The sequence below is a fragment of the Perognathus longimembris genome, chromosome 15 (genome assembly GCF_023159225.1).
Source record: "Perognathus longimembris pacificus isolate PPM17 chromosome 15, ASM2315922v1, whole genome shotgun sequence".
Taxonomy (NCBI): domain Eukaryota; kingdom Metazoa; phylum Chordata; class Mammalia; order Rodentia; family Heteromyidae; genus Perognathus; species Perognathus longimembris.
In genome coordinates, this window is record NC_063175.1 from 20,761,394 (window position 1) to 20,788,190 (window position 26,797).

Sequence of the window (26,797 nt, forward strand, 5' to 3'; positions counted from 1 at the left end):
CACTTGAGAAACAAATGTCATTATGCATGTAAAGTGGGAGGTGGTTAATGACAGGTTCCTGTTGTGAGCTCAGTGATTCAAGGACAACAGAAAGGAACTTGGCACATTAGCTGAAGGGGACAGTGCTATAGGTCTTGTCAGGAGAGAAGGAAATTTTAATTTTTTCAGGCTGCATAGGTTTTAGGAATTGGGATTTCGTTATATACAGAACCACAAGAGTTTTAGCCTTGCACCTGTGGGTAGTTAAGGACTCATAAGTGGTTCTTGAGCAGATGCATAGCATAAGACTCTTGTTTTAGAAAGATTATTCTGGGGGCAGTATAGAGTATGAAGACAAGAGAACATGTTATAGAGCAATTGTCATAGCCCAGGTGGGCACCTAGGAGGGGAGAGGAGACAACTGAGGTCCCAGGTGGTGGAATCAACAGGACTTCTCTTTGATTTTTGGTTGATTCGGGGTTGTCAGGGGAGGAAGAAGGATAGAGGATTCTGGGTCACTTGCTAGATGGTGCTGGCCATTCAGAGAAAGAGAAAAAATATAGGAAGTATTCACAAATGCGAAGAGTTAATAACTGTAGCAGCTTTGCCATTTTTGTCATCAACTGGGGAATGCTATCTCAAGTGTTTTTTGTTTTTACTGTCAAGAAAGAGAAATGTATACCACACTGAGTTTTGGAAAAGGACTGAAGTAGTAGAGTGCACGAGAGGCCTTTTAGCTACCATGATTGCACATCATTAGTGATTAATTTCAAATATCGGTTAAAGCAAAAGGTTACCCAAATGAACTGAGATCCAGGAAACGTTTAGTTGTACTTTTGATGTGCCTTCTTGTTCACTCTGAGTTGGCTGATAGATTTCAAGTTGGCCTTGTGTCATATGCCAGGCCTAAAATAACATTCCCATGGTGCTTAGCATTGCACTTCTTGAGGTTCAGCAAAAGGGTCAATTTCTTTGCAAAGAAACTTTAAAAGGTCATCTGCTTTCTTCAGATCTTTCCTAAATCATTTAATTTTTTTCATATAACTTACACTCTTTGCGCTCTAATGCCATACATGTACATAATAAACAAAGGTTATGTAATTGGGAATAATCACTAGGCTTCCCTAGTAAGTGCAGGAGGAAAGCCCGCTAGCTGAGTATTCAGAAGGTGAAGGGCATCTATTTCTCTCCCTCTAATATTGGTTAATCTGGAGATTTGTGTGGAGATTGGCTAAGTGAATTTCTACTGTGTGTATAGGGTGGGGGAGGGTGGGATATGTATGTGTGTATAAACAAAAGACAATTATAGACATCTGTGTGAAATTGTACTATATTTTTCAGGGTTACATTCTAAGTTCCTGATTATGACAGTTATACAAAGAGAAAATATAGGATGTAGGAGGAAACATTAAGCAACGATAATTTTAAGTGAAACTGGTATTAGTGAAATTTCGCTTTAGATGTAATCATGAAATGGATTAAATTCAAGACCAAGTGGGAGATCTGAGCATCTGTTGGGTTACTAGACACAGATAAATACAAGTATTTTCTCTTGAAAGATTTGCATATACCATTTCATAATTTATGACTTCTTAATGGCATCAGTTAAGATGATCATTGCTTCAAAGTGAGCCACCAACTGCAGACTATGCTAAAAGCACAGCTAATTAGAGCTTTGGAAATAGCATGCACACATAGTCCATTATAGGAGAAACTCAGTTATTTTCCCTTGGTGATGGGATTAGTATTGATCAGCTAGCACAGGAAAGAGGGCTGGTGGATTTTGAGAATAGTTGGCTCCATTTGCAATGAGCATGTGTCTGACAGCTGTGGTGGATGCCTGGCAGTGGGGACCACACCCAGCCAGTGGCATGTTCATGGCACCAAAGGAGGCTCAAGAGAGAAATTCCACAGTTCAAAGATTGAGCTGATGCAGCAAGTTCTCTAGTGTGTGGCCTGGCAGGTAAGTTGGCCTTGGTCATTAGGGTTGTTAGGAATAGGTAGCAGAGATGGAATGCCATAGGGACCTTTTCCTTCCATTTCCTTATTTGCTTTTTGTTATTTTAATAATAGAAAACTGAGATTGTTAATACTTTAGGCACATGATATTGTTTAAACATTTTTAAGTTATCTGAAGCATAGAAAGAGTATAGTCCATGTAAACCAGTGGAGATCCTCCATACTCAGAATGAACAAATGCTAAACACTGCAGATACAGTTGTTTTCTTTCACAGCCAAGTCCAATGTCACTTCTCTTTTTCCCTTCTCACAGGCACTACTGTCTTCAAATTCCATGTGCCTTTTTTATCAGTATTTTGTACTTTCATTGGATGTTTCCAACTAAAAACAACATAGAGGTTTCTGTTCTTTAAAAAACATGTGGATGTCCTTTGAAACTTGGATTTTTTCACTTATTAGAAAATTAAAGTAACTCATATAAGTTGAGTATAGTCATTTCAGTTGTTGGATGAGGTGTCTTGCCATATTTGTGTGAGATAAACTTATTACTCTAGTAGTAAGTAAGTAGGTTCCATTTTCTTCGGAACCATTTTCTTTATTGAACATCTTTGTGCATATTTTTACAACTTGTAGAAAATGCATATGTCCAGATACAGACATACACATACAAACACATAAACACATCATATATAACATAGTTTCTCTCATGTGGAATCCAGATATTTTTCTTTTTAAGTCTTCAAATAGTTTTACAAGGGGGTTACATCTTAACATGTTCATTTGTGGTGAGGGTATCTTGATCTGATCTCCCTATCCTTCCCCCATTCCCAGAGTTATGTCACGTTTCCTTTTTATGTATGTCCATTGAGTATTATGAATATTGGTCCCATTTCATTTCTATTCATCTTCTCCCTCCCCACTAACACTCCTCCCATTCAAACTGTTTTCTGATATTTATTTTGTTAAACTCGGGTTTACTCTGTGGAATTTCACTGCTATGTGTACTATACTTGATCATATATATATACACACATATATGTGTATACTCACATACATATATATCTATACATACATGAACACATGCATATACACATGTGTATTCATATAGATGTGTACATGAATATATACATCTGTACTTTGGTGCTGGGAGACTGGATCCTCAACTTAAAGCCCCATGTTTCTCCTGCTGTCTCATGTTCTGCATTCTCAGAGCCTCATGCTGCCTCGTCTTCTAAATTCACCAAAGCCTGTTGCTGTGCCACAACTCTTGCATCTAGAAAGTGCTCAGCAAAAGCAGCTGGAGAGAGATTTAAGAGGGCTACTAGGGAGTTTTGAGGACTAGAAAAGTCTCAAATGTAAATTAGACCCCAGCAGGCTCCAGATTAAAGAAGAGGCATTCAAAGTGCACAGAGTTTCAGGGAATTCCAAAACTAAGGTTCCTTGTTGCCACTGCCTCTAATATGGGGTATTTCATAGGTCAGGGCTACATTGGAACTACCAAAGTTCTTTAATTTCTAGTGATTGGATTTTCCACCATTGGGATGAAATTCTATTCAGTCACAGTGACTGGTAAAGTGTGTGTGTGTGTGTGTGTGTGTGTGTGTGTGTGTGTGTGTCAGGTGTGTTTAATGTCTAACCAGTTTTTCTGTGAAAGAGTCCAAGGATGTTCTGTTCTTTCTGTGGACACAGCATAGGTACTGGATACTAAGTGAGCCTCACAGAAGAAGTTTGATTCACCCAGGATTTGAGTAGGAATAGAAGAGAAGGGAGTGTATGCCTAGGCTGGAGGAAAAGTAGTTAAGGGTTGTGAAGTGTATTGAGCTGAGCCAAAGAGCTTCTTAGAAGCAGTGAGAAGTACAGCCAGGCCGGGGACTTAGAGGTCTGGCATCCTGCTGCCAGCAGACACTGCTTTTTTGTCAATTGCCAGGGACCAGAGTATGGGGGAAGCACTGTGCAGCAATGTAAACATAAGAGGGAAGCAGAGGCTGGTGTGACAAGAGCAAAGCAAGAGAAGGACATGAAACAGGGACACTGCAAAGCAAAGGCAGGGATCTTCTGACTGCCACCTCCAGTCCTTTCTTTGTACTGGTCATTTGTGAGATAGGATTTTCTTGCCTGGCATGCTCCTGGACTGTTACCTGCCTATTTTAGATATCCAGTGGTAGTTTGGGTGACAGCTGCGTGCCACCACACTCAGCTTCTTCCATTGAGCAGACAGTCTAGCAGATTTTCCTATCCAGGCTGGTCTGGAGCTATCATCCACCCAGTTCCAACCTCCCATGTAGCTAGGATGACAGGCACACATCACCTCATCCAGTTGTTAAAAGATATCATGTGTTCCTGGGATGGCCTGGACCTGTGATCCTTCCCATCTCAACTTCACAAGTAGCCAGGATGACCGATGTGAGTTGGCATCTGGCAAAGTTTCAGTTTAACCAGGAGATCTTTGTATGCATAGAAAAGTATAAGCAGCTCTGTTGTCACATTGCCTTCTTGTGACTTTAACAGAGAATTTCCTACCAAAGGTCTTTTGGGGTGTATTAAGTGTTGTTTTATAGAAAACTGTAATAAATGACAACAATGTCCTTCGGGAGGTGCTCACAGGATCAGTTATAGAACTGATGCTTTTGCAATAAATACATATTGTTACTGTCAGTACTTAATGCTAGAACATAAAAAGTGGGAAGGTGAGCATATGGATTGGTGAACTGGTGAAGAAGATTACAGGACAATAGCACCCTGGGACAGGATCTGGGATTGAGCTCCTCTTCCTTGAACGCTGCCCTGTGCATTGCTGCCTAATACAAAGGTAACAATAACCAAACTGGTTAATGCCTTCAAATCGGGTGCCTGCTCTCTTGCTCTAAGATCTGGCCAACAGATAAGAACAATCACTGTGCTTGTCAAAGATTCTGGGCACCTGTCACAAATCCATTTAATACACTGGTGATGGGTCTGCTCCTATTTGAGAACCATTCACTATGATAATGAGGTAGCTCAGCTGTCTTAGCTGAAGTATGGACGTTTTCCCACTGGACTGACTCACTGCTGAGAATGGAACAGTCTGTCCTCTGGATGTACGACCATTATTGTGTCATCACAAGGAGAGGATGCACTGGGCTGTTGGTTTTATTGCACATAGAGGCAATTTTAATATTTAATTCAAACTGATTAGGGGTATTGGAACAGAGATTGGCAGTAAATATTGTTGTGCCTTTGTTAGTACATTGTAGGTTTAAACACTGTATAAATATAAAAACAACTCCACAGTAAAAGGCCCAAAAGCAGTTGACACCTACCTATATGTGCTCAGAATGCATTAGTGATATTTTGAATAAGTGAATAGATGAAATCTTGGTATTTTGAGTACATTTCCCTCCCTCTCTCCCTCCCTTCCTCCCTCCCTTCCTCCCTCCCTTCCTTCCTTCTTCCCTTCCTTCCTGAGACAGACTTTGCTATGTAGTGTAGGCTGGCCTGGAACTTGAAATCCTTCTGCCTTAGCCTCCTCAGTGCTGGGATTCCAGGCATGTGCAACCATGCCTGGCTAGTCTTATTGTTTCTTTTGGTAAAAATTTTTATTGTTATTATAGAAGTGATGTACAGAAGAGTTATAGTTACGTAAGTCAGGTAAAGAGCACATTTCTTTTTGAACAGTGTCACCTCTTTTACTGTTTCTTGATACTAGATGTAACAGTGAACATTTTTATTTAGTTTTTTCTGCATTTCATTTTTCTTAGGATCAATTCTTAGAAAAATTTTAAGTTTCTTGAAGAGATGGATGGATGTTTTTTCTTGTTCTCAGCAGTCACTGTAAATGTTATAGAATGTATTTAGTGCATGAGATTAAGTAATGTGCGTTGGCAGAAAAATAAAAGCCCATTAAATGTGTTTTCTTTTTGCTTCAAAAATTTTATATAATCTATTTTTACTGCACCATTGAGCTGACTCTGAATATTAGCTTCAATAATACACTGATTTTTAACATGGCATTCATGTTGCCCAGTTTAAAACTGGAGTTTAATAAAATGCCGTTAAGATCTACATCTTACAAAAGTATTGTCTTAATTTTAGAGTTCTTCACAAATTCTAAAGTGTTCAAATGGATGTACATGTTATTCAACTTGAATATATATGATATGTCATTACTTAGTCTCAAAAATTCTTATATCCGTATTATTGATGGTACAGAGAGAGGAAAGCCCAGGTGTTTTCAAAGCAGTGAAACCAGCCCTTGCATAGAGGTAGCTTAATTTGATACCTCAATAAAATTGCTAGAAAGAAGCCTCCCACCCCTGGCTGCTAGTATTTAGAGTTCCCACTTCAGTGAACATGGAGCTGGTGGAGTGAGATAAGGAAAGTAGATGGAAGGTGACATACCCACCATCTTGCTCAGCCATGCTTGTCAAATACTTTTGTTTGTTTTGATCTGTACTGAAGCTTTTGCAAACTATCATAGCAGCCCTTTTTTTCTGGCAAAATGTTTTTTTTTCTGTTAACAAATGAAATGTCTTGGTAGGTTTTATTTTTACATGTTGTGGTCTGATAATGTACCTACTGAGTTAGAAAAGAATACTCCTCTTTAATGATTCTGTGGACACTAGTTAACCAGCAAACCTTGGAAAACACGGATATGTGCATGCCAAGATGTATTACAAATTTTTGAATACCTGATTAAGATCTATTAGCAGTAGGAGCTAGAATAGAATTAGTGTTAAAATAACTTCAGAGTAAAATTTCTTTTTCTGTACTATGCTCTAGTTTATGATTCAATTTTGATGGGATATCTCAAGGTTGCTGCTTTCATAGGAAGTATCTGTTTTGAGATTGTCCTGTTTTCCTTTTTTTTTTTTTTTTAAAGTGGGTTTTCCAAATGCAGGAGCTCCCTTTGTTAGGGTTGACTACCTGAAGATAGGTAGAAAATGACTTTTTTTTTTTTTAGTACTAGGGTTTGAACTGATGGCTTTATTCTTATGAGGTAAGTGCTGTTATTAAGCCATGTCCTTTTTCCTTTATATTTTTACATGGATTCTTGTGGGTTTTGTTTCCCAGGCAAGCCTGGGCCACAGCTATCCTATTTATACTTCCTACATTTCTGGAACTACAAGCAGGAACTACTGGGCTCATCTTGTTTGTTGAAATGGGAAACTTGTTAACTTTTAGTGCTGACTGACCTTAAATTATGATCCTCCTGTTCTCCATCTCCTGAGTAGCTGGGATTACAGGTGTGTGCATGGCATCGTGCTTGGTCCTAGAGCCATTGTTTTCCATTGTGGGTTACATTTTTTGTGAAACTGCATATTGCTTTACATTGTAAGTCATTAAAATAGAAAAATATAGTTATAGAATGAAGGCATCAATCCATAATAATAGTTCTTAAGAAATGTTTGCTTAACTGAAGAAAAGTTTACAATTATCCCATAAAAGGAATCTTGTTTCATGAAACTGCTTTTATAATGCCACTGTAAATAATTCCCAGAACCCAACAGGTGAACAGTTTAAGAACTGAATGTGCAAAGTGCTGGCTGACAGAGAGCTATTAGCAAAGGCAGGAAATCACTTTAAGCATTTTGTGTACTCCAGGGACCCGCCAAGTATTAATCTCGTCAGGAGGAGCTTCTTAGGCATGAAAAGACTTTTCCTTATTTAGGGCAATTCATTATTCATTATCTTCATTCAGTAAATACTTACATTGAAACTGCTATATGCCAGGCACTGTTTTAGTTAATTCTTTTAGATTGTAAAGTAGATTTGCAACATAGAAATAAATATAAACAAGTATACCCATCACAGAACCACCACAAATAACTCAACATACAATGCTCATTTGTTAAGCCATTCATTCACTCATCTATATATCCATTCATCCATCTCCCCTCCTCCCATTGAAGACAATTAGATTCTAGGCACCATGTTGGAGTAGTGTTCTGATCATGAAGGCGGAGGAAGAAAAGCTCCCTGCACCATCTGACTCAAAGGCCTAGGGAAGCTCTGGAATGAACCTCATTTGGACAGAGACCTGGAGGCTGAGCTATAACCTCAGGCAAGAAAGTGATAGGTTAGTGGCCCTGGCAGGTGAGCCCTGGGTGCAGAAGCCCCAGGCAAAAGAACAGGACTTTCCCTTCCCAGAGCTTCTCTTCAGAGATTTTGCAAATTGACAAGATCAAAGTAACAATGGGAAAGGAAAGAAAATGGAAACATTGTATACTTTCCCTGTTCTTACCTGGAAGACAAACTTAATTTGTATAGAGCTATTTTATATCCTAATTATTCAAATTCCTAAATGTGTTCTCCCCCAAATAATCAAAAAATTTAGACACTTAGTTTTCACTTGAGAAGTTATTTGGCAGCTGAAAGATGGGAGACTCAGGGTCAGTCAGTTCTTCCTAGCTCACTTTGATTCTCTGAGTCTTTGGGATTCAGAAGGGGCAGTGCTCAGCTCCGGGCTGCCTCACATCCTGGAACCTTTACAGGCGGAGGTCCTCATCTAGGGTCCTGACCTTTCAAGTTTTGAAGGCTTTTCCTTTGCTGGATAGGAGACAAGCTAAAAGGGAGTGTCTTGGTGATCCAGTTCTAGAACTTGTCTTTTAGAAAACTCTCAGTGGCTTTGAGGAGTAATCCTGCCACAGTCAGGGATACAAAAATAAGTGTTACTTTTAATGTTCTTTAGTTTTTTTCAGTGGGTGTGTATCTGTATCATGACAATTCAATAAAGTGTGTAGAAATCACCACTAGACTGTAGGAGTGGACCATGGAGTCTTCTATTTGTTTTTCCCCTCTTTGGGGAAGAGATCTGGAGGCCCATCCTGTCCTATCCCTTAAGTCCTCCATGTGCAGTCTGCTACAAGCTGACTGCTTCCTTGTTTTCAGTGTGACCATTTCCTGGCTTTCCTGGCTTTTTGGCACCAACTGGTGAATTATAATGTCATTTTTCTGATGCAAGGCCATGAACCAGGCAGTTCCTGTAGGAAAAGTAAATAAATGGTAAGACAGGGCCTTACATGCAGGGCTCTTGCTCTGGGGACTGGCACCTCTCCTGCCTAGTGTTTCCTGATCTACTGGGGCCCTGGGAAAATGGGTGGAGACTGTAAATTCCCTAAAAAAGACAGGTGCTGGGTACAAACGAGCCTTAAGGGAAGGCTGGATCCGATTCAAACACTTGTAAGCCAAATAGCTCACAAAGTCAATGACTGTGAAGATCAATTATTTTAGAGGCGGATTTTCCTTTAGATAAAGGTTCCCCAAGGATCATGTTTTGAGTTGTGTCTGAAATGTTAATGGAGCTTTTGCATGGATTCTCCTCTCCCCCATGAAGAACTCTTCTCTTAGTGAATGCATCTAGATGAAGAGTTCACATCTGAGCTTTTCCTTTGACCCTGTGGAGGACAGTTTACCAACTGAAGTTTCATAGCACAAGGCTGGTAGGTTCATTAGACAGCCATATGTTGGGCTCCCAGCAATCATAGCAGAGATGAGGGCTGCTCTTTGAGGGGACCTTCCCTTTATTATCAAGTATAGTTAGTACACTAGAAATGGAATGTAGACATGACAGAGTGACAGAAGGTGTCATTTAAAAATGTCCTTTAAATAGAGAGAATATTAAAGATAGAGAATATCTTTATCAGAGGGGCCCTTCATCTATGAAAAATATAGTGATGAAGGGATGATACTTGTCAAAGTGACAGCCATGTGACCCCCCCCCCAGCCTTGTTCATGAGAAGGGTCCTTTGGAATGTTGCTTTCTGGTTATTAAACCATGCGGGGTAGGCCCCTGAAGAACAGAAGTGTTCTCCCCGTCCTTGCCTCTCCAGTGCACCGCACAGTGCCTGCTCTCTATGTGTGCTGTTCAGCAAAGGTGTAGATGGAGCAATGCAACAAAACTAGATTCACTGCAACTTCTTTTTCTAGTCCTCTGGCTAGAAGAAGTCACTTACTGTTTAGTTTAAACTGAGGAACATTATCTAGTTACCACTTGGATGTGTGTTTTTAAAATTAAAAGCCCTGTTTTCAAATGTGCTTCTGTTTTTGAGAACACACACACACATACACACACACATACACGCTTCTCTTACATATTTTTTTTTGGTGGAGGCAAGGAGCAGCCTAGAGAACCATAATTGTTTCCTTGACAGTGAAATGTGTTGCTTTGGTTTTGTACCAATTTCTTAATCGCCCCTTCCCATGAATCATTTGGCTTTGAAAGAGTTGACTTTTTCCTCCTTCATTAGAAATGATCATGGGTGCTTCAAAAATTGGCAGTGTATTATATGGGCTTTGGAGCTGGGCTGGGCTGAATCCATCTTTCTGAGTTGTTGAGAAGGTGGACCTAATGAATGGACGAGATCCACTGAGACATTTTTTCTGAGACAGTTAACAAACGACAGTGGCTTCCTTTTCTATAGTCATATTCAAAAGGAAGTGTTCTTGGCACTCGACAGGCACATCTGAGCCTCTAAGGATATCACGTGTAATATGTAAAGGAGGTATTGGAATACTTTTCAAAGATGGTGCTTTCAGAATAAATGAGGTTTACCCCTTTGAGGAAATTTTCTTAACTCTTGCTTATCATTAAGAAAATTTCTTTTAAGTAAACCTAATCACAGTTTATTTTTCCTGACCATCTTGAAAGAGGATGGGGTAGTCTTCCCAGACTTTTGGCCCTTGAGGTTTTTTTTTTTTTAATGCCTCCCAAGGCACCATGTTCCTTTTCCTTTATTGACTATGGTAAACGCTTCTTTTTTTTTTTTTAAACTAATTGTTCATTGGATGAGCACTGTCTAAAGAGGGTGCTGTTTTTCATGTTATCATAATACAAATAGAGATAAACCCATCAGTGTGTGGTCGTAAGAGCATCTTTGCTCATTGTCACAAGTAGCCCCAAGTATTCCTCCTCATTGGTGTAGTACCTTCTCAGGTTAGGATTGAAGACTCCAACCAGCTCACCATAACATTTTCCTATAACCCAGTGGTGCCAGAAAGTAACTCCAGTATATCTGTAACCATACAGTGCCCAAGTAATCTTGTCTATCAATTGTCACTGTAATATACTGAAGTTGGAGAACTTGAAGTACAGAACAATAAATATACAGGCCAGAAAACACAGTGCCAGCTAAGTAGGGCTGCAGTCACTCAGGCCTGCAGAGTCCTGTGAAATTGAGCAGTTTCAGGGCTTTGTTTAGTCTGGATTTGCACACACATGGTCAGAGAACATGTGCATAATTAGCTTTTAACTCTGACTTCAGCAAATTTATTATAAAGCCCTTCATTATTTTTTCTTAACAGAGTAGGATAGAGTCTGCCAGGTGGAGGGAAGATTTCACTATTAGAAATGGAAAAAATGTATTTAAGAAGAGAATTGGTGGGCTGGAGGCATGATTCAGCAGTAGAGTGCTTGCCTGAGTGAGACACTGAAACCTGAGTACTACCAAAGAGAGGGGGAGAAGGGAAGAGAGGGGAAGAGGGAATATTACTTCAATGACAAGAAAATGTGTGTTTCTGTTTGATGACCTAACTGCCTTTTTATCTTGAGGAGGGCATATGAAGTCCATTATTTTGGGGGGTATGAGAGATGATGCCTGGACCTCAAGATTGCTGGTCAAGCACTCTACCAGGGGAACCACATACCCTCCCACCCAGTACATGTACTTTTACTTTTTCAGATAGAGTTTCATGCTTTTGCCTGGGCTGGTCTTGGATTGTAATTCTTTTTCCTCGTCCTTCCAAGGAGCTGAAATTACAGGCATGCAACACGATCCTCAGCCCCAAATCTTATTTATACTATGTACATGGACAATATAAGAAGCCATCCACAAATCATTTCCTTTAGTTTTTGGAGGAAATATAGGGAGTAACCTGACATTGTGCCTTTTCTCTTCTTTTGTGTCCAGTTCTCTGCTTCTCTGGGTACATTGGGCTTCAGCTCCCGAATCTGCTCTTATCCAGCATGGCTGACTGGATGATATATTCTGCTGGGAAATTGTGTGGTAATAACAGCTGAGTCAATGGGGGTGTTTGGAACAAGGCTTGACTCACGTGGTGCATTAAAGGGTGATAAATGAAGGGGGAATGTCCACACTGAGGGTGCAAAGCCAGAGGTATGAAAGCAGGTTAGTCATAGATCTTTATCCACCCCATGCACATTTCATTGGAGAAAACATCCTTCATCTTATTGTCGGTTTTCATTACCACCTGTATGTTGCAGTAGTATTCACAGAACTGTGTTTGTATATCATAGTCTACCTAAAAATACTTTTAATTCTCAGTATCCCATCTGGTTATTTTATGAAGCATTTATCCCATTGCAGAAAGTTTGGTTTTTGTTTTTTTCTGTGAAGAAAATTTTAAACTCCTGCTATAAACATATAACTATGTCATTATGTTTTTATAGCATAAAATTTGTCTTAGCTGTTTGTTAAGTATATATTCTGGTGGTAAGAACATTTACAGTGTTCTGCAAGCAACCTCCAGCATACTTCATCTTGTGAAACTCAACTTTTATTCTCACTAAGCAGCCACTCCCCAGTCCTTCCCTTCCCCCAGCTTCAGCTCTTCGATGTTTTGCATCTGGGAATTTTTTATCTTATATAAATGGAATCATAGTGTATTTGTCTTTTTAAAACTGGCATATTTCACTTATGTCCTTGAAATTCATCTGTTTCCTTCCTTTTTAAAGCAGAACAATAGTCCTTTGCCTGGATATAAATGCTCTTTTGGCCATTATGACTTTCGTATGGTACCGTATGGTTTTATTATAAAAAACAAAAAGGTGAGGGATGAGGTAACAAACAGTACAAGAAATGTATCCAATGCCTAATGTATGAAACTGTAACCTCTCTGTAATTCAGTTTGATAATTATAAATATATATTTATATATATATTTTATATATATATATTTTTTAAAAGGTTCTCATGTCTTCATCCTCTCCAATACTTATTACTTTTGGTTAGTTTGTTAGTGGCCACCCTAGTGCTGGCCCATTGTGGTCTTGATTTGCATTTCCTGTGATTCTTGATGATAGCATCTGCTCAAGTGCTAATTGGTTATTTGTGTATCTTTGGGAAAACGTCAGTGTTACCCATTTTAAAATTTGTTGTTGTTGTTGTTGTTGCAGGATTTGGGGGAATTCTTAATCTATGTTGGATATCAACATTTTACCAGATTTGCAAATAATTTCTCCTGTTCTATAGGCCAGTTGCCTTGCATGGATTGTGTCTGTGATACATAGATGTTTTAAATTAGAACGTACAGCTTATCTGTTTGTACTTTTATCATCTGTACTTTTGGTGTCATAGCCTTGAGGTTGGTAAGTCCAAAATCATGAAGCTTTTCCCCTGTGTAGTTTATTAAGACCCAGTGTTTCTCTTCTGGATAATGTTGCAATAGATGGCTTCTTGCACATAGCTTTCTTACTCTGCTTTAAGAAAGAAAAGTGAAAGACTGAACCATTTTATCGAAGGTCAATGTTGATGGTACCAGGCAGAGCAGAGGCCCCCTCTTGTCCTGCTGGCAGAAGTTGTGTTTCTGAAGGCCGGGTCAGGCCACCTGGAAAAGTGTGCCATACTGCCTTTTTTGTTAATTATATGATGTCAACTCCAGTGGTTCTTTGTGGCTATGAGTTTTAAAACATGGGTCACAGAAAAGACAGAGCTTCTGTTAAGAGCAGCAGGGGTGAATTCATTTGACTTTTTTCCCTTCAGTCTTCAGATGTGAGCTCTCACACTTAGAGGGAAAGAGACACATAATGTTCATCAGCAGAAGAGGTCAGGTGACCCCTGGATATCACTCACAGGGTGGATACTCTCCATGCATTTGAAGGAGAGAAAAATCATTTTGGAGAATCCCTTTTCTAAAAACTCAACATTATATAGACCCAAAATGTTTTCAGAAGAAGAAAATAAAAGCTCAAATTTCTAGCCATTCATTATCACTTGTGATAGAATTGCATTTGATGAACATGTCTTCAATTAAGGACTGTCTTATAATTATCCTCAGCTACCTGGTGGAGAAATATTGTTCCCTAAAAATTTAAGGTATATATTCCTTTCTACTGTATTTCAGCAGAGCAAATCTTCACCTGTCTAATTTAGACTATCTTGGAGAAACTTAAAATTTTTCCACAGTAATGTTGGTATAAACTTAGGAATAAGTGATAAATTCCTTATATTCTCAACAGGTTTTCTATATTTGAGTGACTTTTACAGAGTGAACAAAATGTAGAGTCACTGTGTTACTGTGGTTCATTTTCAAAAAGCAAATACGGTACTGCTGATAAGCCTCCTGGACAGATGCCAGTGACTCATGCCTGTAACTCCAGCGACTCAGGGGGCTGAGATTTTAGGATTGCTGTGTGAAGACAGCCTGGACTGGAAAGTTTTTGAGATTTTAATCTCCAGTTATCCATCAAAAAGCCTAAAGTGGAGGTGTAGATCAAGTGGTAGAGCACCAGTCTTGAATGAAAAGGCTGAGGTAGCACCCAGCCCTGTGTTCAAGCCTCAGTACTGACACACACACACACACACACACACACACACACACACACACACACACGTTCATTAACAGATTTCCAAGGAATACCTTATCTCTTGGGGAACATTTTAAAAATATCTCTTTAAGTAGTTATACAAAGGAGTTTCATTTCAACTTGTTAATTTATGAGAACAATGTATTTTGACCAATATCATCTCTTCTATCATTCTCTTGGAGAATATGTTTATTTTGGAATTTTTTTTTGCCAGTCCTGACCTTGAACTCAGAGCCTGTGCCCTGTCCCTGAGCTTCTTTTTTGCTCATGGCTAGTGTTCTACAATTTGAGCCACTGCACCATTTCCGGATTTTTCTGTGTATGTGGTACTGAGGAATCGAACCTAGGTCTTCATGCATGCTAGGCAAGCACTCTACGGCTAAACCACACTCCCAGTCCCTATTTTGGAAATTTTTATTTCTCTTGAAATAACCAAGACAAGCTAACTCATAGAATAAAGCTTACAGTTCTGGGGGCTCAAGGGCCCCCAGTGGCAGAAGCTCAGGTTGGTGAGGTCGTCTTGACATCATCATGCTATGGAGATGGCCATGGGATTGTTTGACAAGGCAGGAAGCAGTGTGCAACGGTGTGGGCTGGGTCAGGCTTCTAAAATAATTCTTTGCAAAAACAATCCAGATTGCAAGAGAAATACCCTAATACTTCTCAAGAACAAGCATGCCGTTGACCTAGGCCCAACCTCCCAGAGGCCTAGACTCTACTTCACATAGAGGATCAAGCTCAAAACACAAGGACTTTTGAAGACCAGCCACATCCACCATGGCATGGCTTCTAGAAAAGATAAAAAAATAGCTTAATGAATTCCAGTGTTCCAGTCAGAGAACCCTCAAAAATAAGTCATAGTCAATCTTAGCAGCCCCACAACAAAGCATTATTGTTACTATTACTGTTACAATAATAATAATTATTAGCAGTATGTACTTTGGTGCTAACTTGTAAGTCTAGTTCTCTAATTATTGCATGTATGCATACATATACACAGGTGTTATGTATACGTATGTGCTGCTGTTTGTTATTGATGTTTCTGTTTCTGTAGTTTGATATGTCTTATTTTAGAGGTCCTCCTTCAGTTTCTTTTATTCCCTTTAACTCAGAACTTTGTTCCATAGAATTTCCCATACATGGACTCTGTTGATTGTCACTGTGGTGGCCATTTGATGAGTGTCCCCATTCATGTCTCTATAATAATTTCTGTTACCCATCAATTCATCAGGAGCTGCAAAATGATGGTAACTCCAGTCCTGTCATTTCCTGCTTCTGTAGAGAAACCCTTCTCTCCCCCCAACCTGTTGGTTCTTCTGAGTACATATATAAAGGCAGGTTAAGTGCTTGTTCTCTTCCCTTTTAGAATCTGTTTTCTACATGATGGTTGGGTTTCCTAGGGTTGTCCACTGGCAACTGGTGAGGTTTTTCAACTAAAAGTATTGCTATGAATGCTTGGTTTAAGCTTAGTTGGTCTTTCATTCCATTGCAGTTTTTGCCCTCAGGGTAATCAAATGATTCCACTTTTGGATAATGTGAACTTCTTTAAGACCCTAATTAATTTTTTTTTCTTTGTCATGTAACAATATTTCAGGCTCTTCCTGAGTGTTTCTTGTCCCTGGCTTGGCCATTTCTTGGGGGAGCTGGTGTCCCTTCTTTAATGTATTTAGGGAGGGATTGTTAGGCAAGTACAGTGCTATGGTCACTGTTTCTAAGCCTTTTTTTTTTTTGGACAGTCCTGGCGCTTGAACCCAGGGCCTGAGCACTGTCCCTGGCTTCTTTTTGCTCAAGGCACTTGAGCCGTAATGCCACTTCTGGCTTTTTCTATATTTGTGGTACTGAGGAATCTTAACACAGGGCTTCATCTGTATGAGGCAAGCACTCTACCATTAGACCGTATTCCCAGCCCTGTTTCTAAGCCTTTTCAGTGAACTGGCTAGGAAATATATATAAATATATAACATATTATATATACTAATATATAATATATTTATAATCTAACATATATTATGTATAATATGATTAATATATTTATACATTATATATATATTTTTTAAGGTTAAGATTAAAAGTATAATGTGTTAAGCTGGATGCTGGTGGCTCATACCTGTTAATTCTAGCTAATAAAGACGCTGAGATCTGAGGATTTGGTTTGAAGCCAGACTAGGGAGAAAAGTCCACTGAGACTCTTTATCTCCAATTAGCCATTAAAAAGCCAGACGCAGAGCTGTGGTTCAAGTGATAAAGCACTAGCCTTGAGCAAAAAAATCAGGGACAATACCCAGGACCCAAGTTGAAGCCATAGGACTGGCACCAAAAAATAAATAAATACAAGTACAGTATGTTTGCACCTATTCTTGTATTCTGGACTATAATATTTTAGAATTAATTTCATCCTATTTCCTCTGCCCACAGTCTTGGGTCTCAGTATCCATATTACGATCTACACACTCAGCAATATAACAATACTTGTGTGTCCAGTAAGAGTATGGTTACTGAAGACAGATCAAGATTGGCCGGGCATCTCATACTAGGGTTCTGTCAGGACATTTTGAAATCACTTAGAATAGCTCTATTGAATTTGTTTTACTCCTGGTTTTTAGGGGTTGTGTATTAAAACTTTATTTGGTATCACCAGAGTATGTATAATACATGGTTACAAAGTCAAATCTACAAAGATCTTCAAAGTCCCATCTACAAAAGTTGTGCCTTTTGTTTCTTTCCTGCTCCTTCCTTCCCTCATCTTACAGGTATCAACCATTTACACAAATGCTGTGGGTTGTACTTCATTGTAGGCTCCTGAGATAAGCCAGGCTCTTTCTCCTTCCCTAGCTGGTTTTCAATAATCTTCCTTGTACTCTTTGGGAACCTTTTCAAATCTCCAAAACCTAAAGTTTCACGTAGAGATACATGTGTGTGCCAACACTTAAGGTGCAGTGACTTAACCTACAATCACCTGAAATATGTTCAGTGAAAACCCCAAGTGAACCAAGTGAGCGAATGCAAAGCATTCCCAGTCCTGCAAGCAGCCAGAACCAACCATGCACACTGGGCTCTACAATGAAATGATAAGATGGCATGTGAAATAATAAGGACAAGGTTAGGAACCATGAATAATTAAGTGCCATCCTCTCAGCAAGCTAATTTTAGTCAAGAACCAGAAGCAAAAGTAGAAGCAGTAGGCCACAGGCTTGCAAAAGTAGCAGCAATAGGCCCAAGGCTTGGCTTCTCTCCTTGCCCCTGCGGGCCAGGAGAAGTTCTAGTCCGGATGGTGGGTCTGTCACTGCCTTGTTGAAAGGTGGAGTGGTGATGACAGACTCTGCAGCAGTGTGCTGTCCACTGGAGACTAGGGATTTCATGTTAGTTTGGGATTCTTCACCATTGACTAGACCCTTCTATTTTTTTCTTGTTGCTTTAAGTATCTTATGTAAGGCAAAAATACTATTAATAACTATAGAATTTGAGTAGGTACTAACCTACTCAATGTTGGTGAAAAAAGGTGGTAGCATTAAGGTTAGCATTAGGATTTAACCCAGCCCCACCCCTCCTCCATGATTCCCAGGAGCAAAAGATGTGCTCACCTACGACTCTGTGGTTTACCTCAGCAATTGATTTGGTATTGCCTGCAAAAAAAAAAATCTCTCTTTGATATGTTCATCGAGCCTATATTATATATGTGTGTATGTGTGTTTGCAGAGGAGCATGTTCTTTCTCCTCCTTACAAAAAAATGGGAGAAAATGAGGGAGGAGTACCCTCCTTCTATTAAAAAAAGAAGTGTACTTATCACCTGACTTAGGTAACTGTAACCTTTTTGTACATCACAATAAAATTTAAATTGTTTTTAAAAGGTGCTATGCAGAGGGATTACAGTTAGACAAGTCATCAGATAATGAGCACATTTCTTTTTGGACAATGTCACCCTTTCCCTCAATTTCTCAGTGTTTCCCTCCCATCCCTACTCACAAGTTGTACAGTTCATTTTCAACATAGTGTCTAGTGAGTCCCACTGCTGCATTTGCTCACCCTTTCAAAGTTTGTATTCTAATATACTGTAAACTCACTTGGTGTTGGTTTGGTCTGGTCTGATCTTTGATTGACTACAAAACTGGGTAGTGACTGTGCTGTGGTGGGAATGACTGGCTTTTAGGGAAGCATTCATTTCATTCTTGGTGGCTTATGAGATGGAGCTTAGTGGTGAAACCCTATGACATACTCTGGAAACAATACTAATTTTATTTATGTAAAGTTTTAAATAAGTTTTGTAAAATTGACTAAGTCCAAACATGGTAGTACACAGCTGTTATCCTAGATACTCAGGAAACTGAGATGGAACATGGTTTGAGACCAACCCAGACAAAAATGAGATCCTATCTGAAGAAAATAAGTGGGGCCTGGTGGTATTTACATATCCTTTCAGCTACCTACAAGGATTGGAGTTTGAGGCTGGCCCAGGAAAAAGCACAAGACTCTGTCTGAAAGATAAGCTAAAAGCAAAAGGGCTGGGAGCATGGCTCAAATGATGATCACTTGTCTAGTAACTGCAAGGCCTTGAGTATGAAGACAGTGTGATTGGGATAGCATAGAATAGAATAATACAAACCACCTGCTTTTGGCTAACTTTGAGGATATCAGATTGTTTCTACCATATTTATATTTACTGCCAACTTTTTAAATTAAAGAGCTACAATTACAAAGTTTATGCCAGGTGCTAATGGCTCATGCCTATAATTCTAGCTACACAGGAGGCTAAGATCTGAGGATTGGGGTTCAAAGCTACCCAGACAGGAAAGTCTGTGAGACTCTTATCTGAGTTAACCAAGTCACTCTACCCTTTGACTCAAGTGATAGAGTGCTGGCTTTGAAATAGCCTCAGAAATAGTGCCCAGGCCCTTAGTTCCAGCCCCCGGCAAGCATGCACACTCATATACACATATGCACACACATACATACCCACTCAGAGTTTACTAAGGCAGTCTTTGTTCTATTTGACCTGTGTTCTGCTTCACTTTGAAGAATCAGGGGCAACACTCAACCTGGCAGGTTGAAGCGTGAACCATCTTGTTTCCTTAACTTTTTTCTTTCTTTTTTTTCTTATTCATTGTCAAAATGATGTACAGAGCGGTTACAGTTTCATATGTTAGGCCTTGGGTACATTTCTTGTACTGTTTACCTCCTCCCTCATTCCTCCCTTCTCCCTCCCCTTTTCTCTCTCCCCCATGAGTTGTTCAGTTGGTTTACACCAAATGGTTTTGCTTTTGGGGTCGTTTGTCTTTTTATCCTTTGTCTCTCGATTTTGATATTCCCTTTCACTTCCCTAGTTCTAATACCAGTATATACAGTATGCAGTGTACTCAGATGAGATACAGTGATAGTGCGGGTGCAAGCACAGGAAGGGGATACAAGAGGATCATCAACAATAGAAGCTATGGTTTCACATGGCATGTTGAAAGTAATTACAATAGTGATATAACAGTCATTTCCATAACATTCACTTCACTTAGCATCATCTTATGCATTCATAAGGGCATAGCTATTAGGCTCTTGTGATCCTCTGCTGTGACTAGCCTAAACCTGTGCTAATTATTCCCTTTGAGGGAGACCATAGAGTCCATATTTCTTTGGGTTCTTTAAAATTTTTCTTATGGTAATTTAATTCCCCTGATGACCTAATTAATGGGATTATGTTGATATCCTGATATAATTAATGTGTTTAAAATGAAATTTTATATTTAAAATAATTTTATTTTCTTAACAGAAATCATAGCCCTTTAATGAGTTTTGGAGCCAGCTTTGTCAGTTTCTTGGTAAGTATATATCAAACAAGAAGAAAATACCTGTTCTTGGCTACCAGCTTATAAGAACATTATTGTAGAAAAAAATGTTTTAGTGCTTTAAATGGAAATGAAGTAAACCATTAGGCAGTGCTATGAGATAAACTGTTTTTCTAAGCTTTACAAATAAGACAGTTATAACTTATGTTTTTGAAATAACATATGCTGAAAGAACTTTTAAAAAGTTACAACTGTTAGACAATATGTGGAAAATGAACTATGTAACTGTGGGCAGGGACAGAAGGGAGAGACTGGGGGAAAGTGAAGAAAGGGGTGACATTGTCCAAAAAGAATTATACTTACTAGCTGACTTTTGAAATGTTAATTCCTCTGTGTAACATCTTAATAATAACAATAAATTTATATTAAAAGATAAAACTATTGTTTATAAAGACTTGCTTGAAAATTACTAAGTAACTGTATATACTAGAAGACAAGACAAGCAAAAGCTGTCTGGTTAGTATTTCATTTCTAAATACTAGTATTTGATAATTGAGGGCTAGGGTTCAGTTGTGTTTTAAAGTCAAGTGGGAATGTAGAAAATTGCATGCTTTCATTTTCCAGAAGTATTTACCATACAAAGTACTTTCAAGCACATCATTTAAAAAATGATTATATAAATAAACAACTGGGAAAAAATATGAGTAGAGACCAAAAGGGAGAAAGCATTTAGATTTGAGATTTAAAATGAAACCAGTCAATGGACATGCTGTCCCCAGCCTCACACCAGGCCAATCTGAAGTGTGGTACATTTTCCTTGAAGCTGCTTATTTATTCTTAGATAAGGCAACAAAAATTTTAAGGCCCACTTTCTTCCCCAACACTGTGTATAGTTCTACATACCAGGAAAAATGGTTCTTGGTAAGGATTTATAACATTAATGCCTAAGTGACTACTGCTTGTCAGGAGGAAAGACAAAGGGTGTCTGGGTAGTGAGGAAGAGTAGAAAGAGAGGTTATAGAAGGGTTCAAGTTTCAAGAAACCTCAGTTGTAGTAGGTACAACTTAAAGATGTTTACCCAGCAACCAGGACAAAAGCCACCAGGTTTCAGTGCCTAGAAACAAGCTGTTCATGGAATTTTTAATTTATGACAATAGAAAATGAGTCCCGTAAAAGCAATCCCTGGGAATTGCCCACCCGGGAAGACTCGTGGTTTTCCTGGAGCCTCTACTCTAGCAGTATTTGATGGAGCCAGGGATCTGCCTATGGGTGAACTTTGGATTAAGACACTGTTAAATAGAAAACTGAATTGAGCAGACCTATCAGAATTGATACAGATTTTTTTAACCTTAATAGCAACAAAATTCTTTAGAATCATACAACACTTGTTACTGTGTTTTACTTGCTGATGTAATAGAAGTATATTCTTGTTTCATATTGAGATGGTAGTTTCCTTGCATATACTATAACATTTTGATACTTTTGACTTTTAACACATCATTGAAGTTGCTTTCCAGTTGGGAATTTTGTTGCAATAATTGGTCAGAGGTTCCAGTCACCTACTGATTCATTCATGCTTTCCTTGTTTCTTGGAAGAATGCCATGATGACATTTGAAGAAGAAAAAATGCAGTTGGCATGTGATGACTTAAAAACTACGGAGAAGCTGTGTGAAAGTGAGGAGGCTGGGGTCATTGAAACGATCAAAAATAAGATTAAGAAGAATGTAAGTAGATTGGCCTTGGACTTGCTGTGCCATTCATTTGCTTGGGTTTTGGTATGTACAATATGACAAGAAATTAAATGTTTCTCTCAAAGCAGCAGAAGCCGAGATGTTAGGTGGGCATTCTTCTGGTGTTTTAGAGTTGACATTCCATCATGGTCCCTGTGGCAGGGGTATTGTCATGAGAGCTTCATATATATAATTAACCTGCTGTGATGGCAGCTGAAGAACAATTAAAACAGTCACGTTTTACCATACTTTTGGAACTAATTGTTGACCTAATTATCAAAGAGAACATCTCAGTAAGATCATCATCCAGCCCTTAGGAATTTTGCCTTCACCTTCCTGTTCAAAGCTTCTAGACAGAGAAGACACAGTCTTGCCTTGACATTTCTTGGGATTCCCAGGGGTCTCACAGATGTGACTGACAAACCAGTGGGTTAGGTGCAGTCATCAAGCTGTTCTCCTTCCTGTCCCCCCTTCCTGTGAAATAGCCACAGATGGCCTCCCCTCTTTTGCTCATGGCTCTGTTGCTGGCTCCCTTTCCCCCCCATGGAGAAGTTTACTTTGTAATAAGAATGCAGTGGCCAGTTTTGATGGAGCACCCCTGTAATTCCAGCACTTACTAGGCATGGACAGGATTGAGAGCTTAAGGTCCAGGCTATATAGCAAGGCCCTATCTTAAAAACAAAACAAGTGGTTCTAGTGGTAGAGTGCCTGAAAGTAAGTATGAGGCCATGAGTTCAAACCCCAGTATGCCAAGAGAACAAACCAAAATGACAATTTAAAAAATGGAGTGCTCTCTGCCAAAGTGATATTTTTGTTCATCTTGAAAACATTCTTTATTCAAGACAAAGGCAAACATTTTAAGATGATGATAATGACTTTCTGCTTATGAGTTATGAGTTAAATTTCAAGTCTGACTTGTGATTTATTCAAAGGTAAACTTTCATTCCAAAGTATTTTCTCTTTAGTGTACATGTCATCAGTTTCCAGCTCTCACCTCGCAGTCACATACATGAAAGCATGTTCATAACATGCCCGAAGCCATAGAGCTGTGCAAGAATATACTGTATCTTTGATGACATACACCCTGGATCAATAAGAACCTAAGTTATCTATAACGCTCTAAAGTTTATGTTGCCTATACATTCAGTTTTATCAGAATATTATTTTTGAATGATAGTGTCTTTTAGCATTGTACTGTCAGGCAACCTAGAGCTGAAAAGAATATGGTTACCCAGTTTGGTCTTGGTGTTCAGTGATTGCCACAGTTCTCATGTCCTTTGGGAAACCATTTTGCATCGTGAAGTAGTGATTGTTTGGAGGGTGTGTGGATTGTTGTGTAATATTTACTTCCCACTACACAGGTTGATGCTCGGAAATCTGCCCCCTCTATGGTTGACCGACTGCAGAGGCAGATAATCATAGCTGACTGTCAAGTTTACCTAGCTGTGCTGTCGTTTGTGAAACAAGAATTGTCAGGTATGCCAGAGTTTTATTTTTAATGATATTTGCCAGTCAGTGGACACATCAGTAATATACTTTTTCCCCCATTTTCAAAAAAGTTCTCATGTATTGGGGCATGATACTAAATTATAACTTGGGAAGTTGAAAATTCAAGAGCTTAGTGTATTTAGCAAAGTAGTTAATCCTCTTGTTTCATGATGATAATTCTGTCTTAATATAGAAAATTACTAGTGCTTTTTATATATAGGTAGATGTATAATACTTATTCTTCATGAGAATCAAGCTTAGACATCCATCTTCAAAGTAAAATCTGAGTGGCTCAAGTTTAAGCTTTTCAGGAAATTGTTACTGAAATGCCGAGCCCCTTCAGTAACTGTTTCCAAAATATATTAGGGAATCTTTAAAGATCATTAAGTATTTCCTAATGGGCTTGTATGACTGGTACTGGAACAACCTTTAGAGAGAGGAATGTCAACTGATTTCATGGTTCATCCAAGCTGTTTTCCAGGCTCTCATAGCTTTCATTGCTTGAGTGAAATGACTCTCAGCTGAGCTGCAGTGAGTAAGAGTAGACTCTACCCAATTGTGTCCCCATGTGGCTGTTTCTCAGCCCACCACTTCACTAGACAGAATTTACTTGGAAAAAAAATGAAAATTCAGAGTGGAAATCACTCAATTTGAATTCAGCAAAGCATTTTCTCCAACTATTAAGTGAAGAAGATTATATTTTTGCCGAATAAGAACTAGTTCTTTTTTCACAGGCCAGAAGCCAGGACCCTTTGCTCCCCTCTTTCTACCTCCTTTCCTCCCTCCCTCCCTTCCTTGCTCCCTCCCTCCCTCCATCCTTCTCTCTCTCTCTCTCTCTCTCTCTCTCTCTCTCTCTCTCCTTTTTTCTTTCTTTCTGTGTGGTCATTCTAGGGCTTGAACTCAGGGCTTGTCCCTGAGTCTTTTCATTCAAGGCTGGTGTTCTAACACTTGAGACAGAGCCCCATTTCTGTCTTTTTGGCTGTTAATTGGAGATAAGAGTCTCACAGATTTTCATGCTCAAGCACAATCCTATTTCTCAGCCTCCTGAGGAGCTATGATTACAGGGGTAAGCCACAGGTGCTTTTTCTTCTGTCTCCCTCTTATATCCTTCTCCCTCTGACTCATACTTGAGAATGCTTTGTTTTTATCCGGATCAAGTCAAACGTAGAATTTAACTTTATTTTGACCTTCTTACTTATTTTTACTTTTTTTTGGTGGTACTGGAGTTTGAACACAAGGTCTCCTATGCTTGCTAGGCAAATATTCTACGACTTGAACCGTGTATGCCTCCAGTCCTTTTGCTTTCATTTATTTTTCAGATAGGCTCTCCCACTTTGCCTAAGGCTGATCTTCATCCTCTTACCTATGCCTCTCATATAGCTGGGATTGTATATGTGATCCAACTCTTCTTTGCTTATTTGTTAAAATGGGGGTTTCACTAATTTTGTGCTCTAGGAATCTTTCTCATCTCTACCTTCCAGTAGCTGGAATTGTAGATGTGCACCACCATAGTTGCACCCCCCATTTTTTTGGCTTAGTATAAACATTAAAAATATTATTTATTGTCAAAGTGATGTACAGATGGGGTTACAGTTTCATACATAAGGCAGTGAGTACATTTCTTTCTTTTTTTAAAAAATTAAACTTTTTTCTTTATTGTCAAAGTGTGGTACAGAGGGGTTACAGATTCATACGTGAATACATTTCTTATCAAACTTGTTACCTCCTCTCTCATTTTTCTCCCACCTTCACCCTCCCTATTTTTCTCCCCCCCCCACCATGATTTGTACAGTTGGTTTACAGCATATAGTTTTGTAAGTATCACTGTTGCATTGGTTTGCCTTTTACCCTTTGTCTCTTCATTTTGATGTTCCCCTTCCCTTCCCTTCCCAATATTCAGGGTACTAAAATCAGTAACAGTGACATCAGTTAGTATATACATTTTATTTTGATGCTGTTCCTGGAGAATCTATTGACAATAGTGATAGATCTATTTCTTTTAAAAATATTTTTATATCTTTAGTAATACACAGGAGTCTCCAGTCAACAAAACTGTTCCTGAATACAATGCATCTTGATCAATGTCACTCCTTTCAATATTCTCACCTGCCCCTCCGAACTCACTTCTTCCTTCCTTTCTTAATTTTATAGGATATATATTGAACTTGGACTGCCTTCTTTTCTTCATTTGTCTACCCCTCTCCCCTTGACCCCATCCCATTTTTTTTTTTTTTTGCCAGTCCTGGGCCTTAAACTCAGGGCCTGAGCACTGTCCCTGGCTTCTTTTTGCTCAAGGCTAGCACTCTGTCACTTGAGCCACAGCACCACTTCTGGCTTTTTCTGTGTATGTGGTGCTGAGGAATCAAACCCAGGCTTCATGTAAGCTAGGCAAGCACTCTTGCCACTAGGCCATATTCTCAGCCCCACCATCCCACTTTTTTCAGGTACCCATTTCCTGATATTTTTTTGTTGGACTTTGACTTTGCCTTTCTAAGGAATTACATTGAGTTTTCCCCTGAATCTACTGTATTTTAGTTAATACATTTGTATATACTTGCATACAACCCAAAATATTTACTTATAAACTAATTCTAGCTTCCATGTGAGGGAAAAAAATGTCATCTTTGACTCTGTGGGACTAACTTCACTTAACATGATTTTTGGCCCCTGTTCTTCTAAAATATGTCCTGTGATGTACTTATACCATTTTCTCCAATTCATTTCCTTCCTTTAATGTTTTTTAAATTACCATCTCCTTACCTGACTAAGAGTTCCTCATGGTGTGAATTCCCTATAATGCAATGGTGTGAAATCCCTGATTGGAGCTCACACTGGCCCTGTGTAAGCTTTGGAGAAGCTAGGCAAGCTGAGCTAATCACAGAAGACACAGAGTTCTTTGGTCAAGCGGGAGCTCTGGGTATTCTGTCATTTTTTATGCAATCTTTTCCTGGTGCTCAAAGACTCTAATTTTAGCTGCTAAGAAAACCTTGAGAAGTCTAGCCTGTTGTAATGGGACATGCCTGAATCTCAGTGACTTGGAAGGCTGAGGCAGAAGGATCCCTTGAACACAGAAGTTCAAAGCCAATCTGCACAATATTGGGAGATGCCTTCCCTATTTTCGTTTCATTTTATTATTTTATTTTATTTTATATTTTGTGCTGGTACTAGGACTTGAACTCAGAGTATGGGTGCTGTCCTTTGGTTCAACCTTTGGGCCACAACTCTACTTCTGGCTTTGTGGTGGTTAATTGAAGATAAATGAGTCTCACAGACTTCCCTGCCCAGATTAATTAATTTTGAACCTCAGTCCTCAAATTTCAGCTTTTTGGGTAGCTAGGATTACAGGTAT

The 26,797-nt window shown here is 39.1% G+C and overlaps 1 protein-coding gene across 2 annotated transcripts in view; it reads left to right on the forward strand.

Annotated features, from left to right (window-relative positions):
* The window catches only part of Ttc39c (tetratricopeptide repeat domain 39C), an 80,828-nt gene that overhangs the window by 15,511 nt on the left and 38,520 nt on the right, over positions 1-26,797 (forward strand). The window contains exons 1-4 of one of the 2 annotated variants that reach the window (XM_048363072.1): positions 7,802-8,010; positions 20,214-20,262; positions 21,826-21,954; positions 23,322-23,436. In XM_048363072.1, the coding sequence (XP_048219029.1) occupies positions 20,230-20,262; positions 21,826-21,954; positions 23,322-23,436 (277 nt within the window). In that variant the 5' untranslated portion in view covers positions 7,802-8,010; positions 20,214-20,229. Of the gene's footprint in view, positions 1-7,801; positions 8,011-20,213; positions 20,263-21,825; positions 21,955-23,321; positions 23,437-26,797 lie in introns of those variants that run through there. The other variant, XM_048363071.1, reaches the window with a different exon arrangement.